Here is a 6,773-nt window from a genome sequence, read left to right as displayed (position 1 = left end):
AGAAGAAGAAGAAGAAGAAGAAGAAGAAGAAGAAGAAGAAGAAGAAGAAGAAGAAGAAGAAAGCAATGAAAGAACCCAAGAGTGAACACATCATGCCTTTAGGGACAGCTACAGGTTTCCATAATTCAAAAGTGCCTGTAATGGGAAACAGAAGCCAACTCAGCCATGGGAACTACCTCAGCTTCCCCTGTGACCTGCACATAATAGGCTTTCACATACTGTCATGCTATGTGAACTCCAGTTCCCATAGAACTTTGTTTACTCCCAAGGGAAGAATGCCTGCACCTGCCAAAGAATGCCAAGGGCAAGATATGTCCCCTCCCATCCTCAGCTGTGCTACTCAGAGAACTCAAGGACTCTATGCAAACAGCCCCCATCCGGCCAAGAGACCTTCTGTCTCCAGAGTTCATCTAGGCATGAGAAATTCTCTGAATGGTTTTCATTGTTTCTCACTCCCTGCTTTGGACTCTGAGCTATCCAGAAAAAAGTTTCAGAGAATGTTAAGCAGCAGAGCCTGGAGTCTCCTGGTCCTATTGAGTCTTGAATTTGACTTTAATTCCTCACCACCAATCACTGGTGGATCTTGATATTCCCCAGTTGGTTTCTGCTGGATGTTGTGAGCACCCATTTTGATAATTCAGTCTCTGTCTTTGACCATTTGTTGTAGTAGGAATACTCATCCAAGGGAGTTGGCCACTCTCCTCCAGTCAGGACTCTCTATTAGGAACTCTAGTTGACTGCCTTCAATTCCCAGGTGGTTTTTGCTGGATGTTTGTAAGGCTCCATTTTAATAACGTTACCTTCTTATTACTAATTTACCCTGTTGTCTAGAGGCCTTACGTGAGTGCTTTGCTTAGGACCTTCTATATGGAGAACTCAGGCTGGTTGCTTTAAAAGCATTCTCTCAATAAGCTTCTGGATATTTAGAGTGCATGATTCAATCATGTTTACTATCTATCACTATTTATTCTTTTACTTTGACTTGCTGTATATGTAATAAACTCACCCATTCAAAACCAAACATTTAGCTACATTGACCACTCTATGGATCATACAGACCATTTTTAAAACTCACCTGTATGTTACAAAATGCAAACAACCTATAAAATGGTCTAGAGGAGTCACTTACAATGACATTTTAGAATATCGAAAATTTCTGTTGAGGCTGTCAATTGCTTTCATGTCCTCTGAGGTCAGTTCAAAGTCAAACACCTAGAAAGAAAGAGCAAGTCATAAATAAATAAATAAATAAATAAATAAATAAATAAATAAATAAATATTGTAGAAAATTTTAATCCCAATGCAGAGTTTCTACCCTGCCTTTGATCATTCAGTTCCCTGATAAAAGATGTACAACTTTTATGATTTACAATAAGCCTTGATTAGTACTAAAGCTTGGCAGATATCTACCCTCTATGGTATTAAAATCTATTATCCTATCAATAATCCCAAGTTATTACTTACTATGTTTCATCTTGGTTCTCTTAACTCCAATTGGCCAGACCTCAGGGCCACATTTTCATGAACTCACCTAACCCATGGCAATTTCTCCTCCATTCACCTTCTCGTTGTGGTTCTCCTCCAAACCCCAAGCCCCAGGAATCCTAACCCAACCTGTGCCTCTTCTTTTCAGCTATTGGCTGTTGGCACCTTTATTCACCAATCAGAAACAACTTTGGGGCAAAGTCACATAACTCAGTAGGGTCTACTGCAGACTCTCTTGTATCTGGGCAAGGTCTTAAGGGACCCACACTTACTATTACAATATAAAGCAAAAGACCAAACCTCAACAAACAAATAAAGAAATAAACAAACAACTAAAGTTGAATTCTATTTGGGAATATAAAGGGATGCAACAAAGGTGGCTTTAAGAGAAACATTTCTGAACCGGGCAGTGGTGGCTCATGCCTTTAATCCCTTGGGAGGCAGAGGCAGGCAGATTTGTGAGTTCAAGGCCAGCCTGGTCTACCGAGCGAGTTCCAAGAGAGCCAGAGCTACACAGAGAAACCCTGTCTCAAAGAGAGAGAGAGGGAGAGAGAGGGAGAGAAAGGGAGAGAGAGAGAGAGAGAGAGAGAGAGAGAGAGAGAGAGAGAGAGAGAGAGAGGCATTTCTGTCACCATTGGCTTCCAGATGGTCTGCATCTGAGAACATTTGGCTCCTTTCCTTTTCTACCCTGATCCACTTCACAAAAGAACAACTCATCAATTGCAAATCTTCCTAAGGCAAGAAAAGGACTCCTGGATATATTTTCATATCTGGATTAAATACTAGATTTAGCTTCACCAAAATTTGCTGAAATTTTTTTCCTTCACCACCCTGGAGTTTGATACAGCTTTGAACAGAACCCAATCACAGGGCTTAGTATAACTCCTTGCCATGGCTTGACTGAGTTGAAGAAAAATCATCCCCTGATAAATTGTCAATCATATTACTTGATTACCTCATAATTCTCAAACATTATCTATATCCGTTCTTTCTTATCAAAAGAACCTTTCTGATTATCATGGAGTTAATAGATCCTCTATTAATCATTTTCTCCCATTTGAGCAAGACTACCTTGAGACTATTTTGCTCAAATCCATCCTCGTTTGTATTTGATAACATGGAGTTCCCAATGAAAGTGTTTAATAGAAAAGCAGAGATATGGGCTGGAGAATTTCTTCAGTGGTTAAGAGTATTGCCCAGCAACCACATGGTGGCTCCCAACCATCTGTAATGGGATCCAGTGCCTTCTTCCGTATGTATAACTCATATTAAATAAATAAATAAATAAATAAATAAATAAATAAATAAATAAATCTGTTTTTAAAAAGAACAGAAAAGAAAAGATCTTTGGCAAAATATGTTAAGTTCATTACCTCTTCAGGGGAAAAAATCCAACAAAAATTCAAGATCTTTGGATGTAGTCATTGCTTAGAATGTAGTCATACTTAGGATGTAGTCATAGCTTAGGATCTAGTCATAGCTTGGTGCATGAGCAGGAGCACCTGAGTTCAAATCTTTAGCACCAATACAAAAAGTAAGCCATGACTGCCTCTATCCCCAGTACTGTAGGGTGGAGGAGACAGCAGGACTACTCAAGCTTGCTTCCTGTCAGCCTACACCCAGCTTCAGTGAGAGAGCCTCTCTCAAGACAATAAAGCAGAGAGTAAAGAGAATACACACTACAGTACATAAACAGAAACACATACACCACATACATTCACATCAAAAACTAACAAAAACCCTACAGGGTCCCATCCATCTGTCTACCTACATACTACATATAATAGGTGATTTTGTTAATTTGGGAGAGAATTTCAGTAGCCCTAACTGGCATCAAGTAGTGTGTGTGTGTGTGTGTGTGTGTGTGTGTGTGTGTGTGTGTGCGTGTGTGTGTGAAAATTAAATATATAGCTATCTATTAATTTGTCTGTTAAAAGTATCAGTGATGGTTAATGATAATTTTTAACTTGACAAAATCTAGAAACATCTGTGAGATTGATATTGGGTCATGGCCCTGTGGAATTATATTAATTGATATGAGAAGACTAATCTTAGTTGTGGTTAGGATCATTCCCTAGGAAGGGCATTCTTGGACTGCATAAAGCTGCAGAAGAAGACCTGAGTTGTATTCAACCTTGTCTACTTTTTAACTGCAAATACAATATGACCAGTTCCCTTGTGCTCCTGCCACTAAGATTCTCCTACCATGATAGACTGTCCCCTTGAACAGTGATTCAGAGTAACCCCTTTTTCCTAGAACTGCTTTTGTCAAGGCATTTTATCACAGCAACAGAAAAAGAAACCAAGACACTGTCCATTCATCTATTTACCAGGAATCTATCTTAAAATGTATTCTTTAAGTAATAAGGCTGCCATAAAGTCATCTATTAACATGTTGTTAAATTTTAAAATAAAATTATTTTTTCTGAATGATTTAACAAGAAAATGTATACTCATGTATCAAATTCATTCATAAGAATAAATTTAACCAGCAGCCACAATATTTTTAATAAACTGTTCCAAATGCTTACTATGATGGTTTGTATATGCTAGGCCCAGGGAGTGGCACTATTAAAGGGTGTGGCCTTGTTGGAGTAGGTGCATCATTGGGTGTAGGTTTTAAAACCCTCATGCTAGCTGCCTAGAAGCCAGTCTTCTGCTAGCAGCCTTCAGATGAAGATGCAGAAAACTCTTAGCTCCTCCTGCACCATGCCTGCCTGGATGCTGCCAAGCTCCTGCCTTGATGATAATGGACTGAACCACTGAACCTATAAGCCAGCCCCAATTAAATATTGTCCTTTATAAGATTTGTACTGGTCATGGTATCTGTTCAAAGCAGTAAAACCCTAACAAAGACACTTACCTTTTATAAATATAGTACTCATGATGAAATTTTTAGCTGTCATTTTAAAACAGTTCAAATACTTGAATCTATGGTGAATATTTCTCATTGATACCAGCTGCAGGTAATGACGTTTGCTGCCACCCTTATACACCCCTGAGATCCCCATGGTAAAAGGAGAGGAACAAAACTCTGACCACCCACTGTGTGCTGATGAGCTTGCCTTCAAACACACACATATACAGAAACTAAATTAAATGATATTTTTTTTAATTTTACAAAATTAAAAACAAAATAAATTAAAAAACATTCATTGGTATCAGAGTTCTAGCTAGTGCACCATGAGAAAGCATTTAAACAATAGCTTAAATAATTGATTTCTTTCTGTAGTCAGTCTTTAGATTTATCTAGACTTTCCTCCCAAGAGAAACACCAATGATAACAGTGAAAGTGGCTACATGTAGCATTCCATACTCCAGAAAGGACAATGACATATAACTACATAATTGTAAGTTAATAAAAAACTCACACAGAGCCATGCCCAGTACTATGGAGTTTAAATAAATAAATAAATAAATAAATAAATAAATAAAATTTAAAAATTAAAATGCATTGGAAGGCCAGGCAGTGGTGGCGCACGCCTTTAATCCCAGCACTTGGGAGGCAGAGGCAGGTGGATTTCAGAGTTCCAAGCCAGCCTGGTCTACAAAGTGAGTTCCAGGACAGCCAGGGCTACACAGAGAAACTCTGTCTCGAAAAAACAAAAAAAAATAAATAAAAATAAAAAAATAAATAAAATGCATGGGAATATTCCAGTGGTTTAACCAACCAGCGATCCTACTTAGACTTAATCTTAATCCAACTTGTTGTCCTTAATACAAACAGGGATTTGTAAAACAATGAATGTGAAGGAAGGAAGTGGAGGTATTTCAGATTAGCTTTCTACCATCTGAAAAAAACTCCCATAACCAAATGAGTAATGGAGTTGAAATGCACCTTGTTAAAAAACTTGTAAAAGGCAAAACCTATTGTAGAGGCAACAAAATCCAATCTTTTGCCCAGTACTTTCTCTATTGTCTTTTCAAGCTGTGTCTGTGGCACACAGAAGCCATTCACTGGGATGAATGAATGGCAGGTACTCCCATTTGAGGGGAAATACCTCCATGTCTCATTCTGGAGAGATAGTCTTAGGCTTTTACCTGGAAGTTCTCTTTAATTCTCTTCTCATTAAAGCTCTTGGCCAGAACCACCACACCCCTCTGCAGCTGGTAGCGCAGGGCAACCTGGCCAGGAGTTCGATTGTGTTTCTTTGCAATGGTCATTAAGACAGGATCCTCCAGGAGGTATGGGCTATCACTGCTGATCCTAAAGAAAAGAAAAGAAAACACACACACACACACACACACACACACACATACAGAAAGATGAAAAAATCTGAAATAGGTTGCCCCTCCTCCTTACCCATATTCCCAGACCACTGACTACCTTAAATACAATCCTGTATAGTTAGAGCAGAACCTTGTGAATTCTCATAGGGACGCCTGGTGAATATTCATAGAGATCTGCTTTTTATTGTAGCAACTGTAAACAACTAAGTTGCCCACCGATAGATGAAACACTGGATAGGATCTTGTGTCTATGCAATGGAATATTGCAGAAATACAGACACTCCCTGCTGCCTTCAGGGGACCTGGAATAACATTAACCCCAATGTGCACTAATCATCCAAACATGAAGTGCTACCTTCTCCAGCTTCAACAAGTGCACCTTACACTTGGTGGTATAACAAAGCTACCTTGAACTTCCTTTCCCTTCTTGGCCGTTTCAGGGATGGGAGATTCATTCTTAGCATGGATTTTTGTAACTTCCGTGCACACATTTTTCTCTTCCCATTCTTGTATGAAGCAAGTGCTTCTCTTTGCCCTCTCCAGACTGCAAACACCACTATCCCCGTGCTTTTGAGCCTCTATAAGTAAAATAATGGTCAACTGAGTGCAAGCCCTGCCATGCTAGGACTGTTGTGCCAATAAAGCAGACAGGTGACAAGTGGCTAGCGAGCATGGAGTATCACTGGTAAGGACACTCAGAATAATAGGCAACTTCAAGTTAAAAAGTGCTTATCTCTAGAATTTTCCCTTTGATAACTTCAAGCCACCATTAGTTACTAACTGAAAGTATGGGAAACAAAATTAACAGGCAGTAAGACATGGAAATTGCTATAAAATTTAATACATTATGGGCACTTGTGATCACACTGGCCACAAAAGCACAGATATGTGAATTCCAGATAGAGATGGTGGCACATGTCTGGAATTCCAGCACTTAGGAGATTAAGACAAAAGTTTCCATCCATGAGCTTGATGCCAGCCTGCTCTACATTGCATGACCCTATTTCAAACCATGCCCCTCATGCAAAAGCACAGGATTTCTGTAGAATAACCAAAAC

The 6,773-nt window shown here is 39.1% G+C and overlaps 1 protein-coding gene across 1 annotated transcript in view; it reads right to left on the bottom strand.

Moving 5' to 3' along the window:
* LOC116081731 (aldo-keto reductase family 1 member C15) overlaps positions 1–6,773 on the bottom strand; it is a 64,226-nt gene that overhangs the window by 2,368 nt on the left and 55,085 nt on the right. Inside the window, exons 8-9 of the mRNA XM_031358377.1 lie at positions 5,527–5,692; positions 1,130–1,212 (exon numbers count right to left, since the gene is read on the bottom strand). Of these exons, the coding sequence (XP_031214237.1) occupies positions 1,130–1,212; positions 5,527–5,692 (249 nt within the window). The remainder of the gene's footprint in view (positions 1–1,129; positions 1,213–5,526; positions 5,693–6,773) is intronic.

Source organism: Mastomys coucha, unplaced genomic scaffold (assembly GCF_008632895.1).
Source record: "Mastomys coucha isolate ucsf_1 unplaced genomic scaffold, UCSF_Mcou_1 pScaffold7, whole genome shotgun sequence".
In the NCBI taxonomy this organism is placed as follows: domain Eukaryota; kingdom Metazoa; phylum Chordata; class Mammalia; order Rodentia; family Muridae; genus Mastomys; species Mastomys coucha.
Note: the sequence above shows the minus strand (reverse complement) of the source record. Positions and strands in the feature narration are given on the sequence as shown.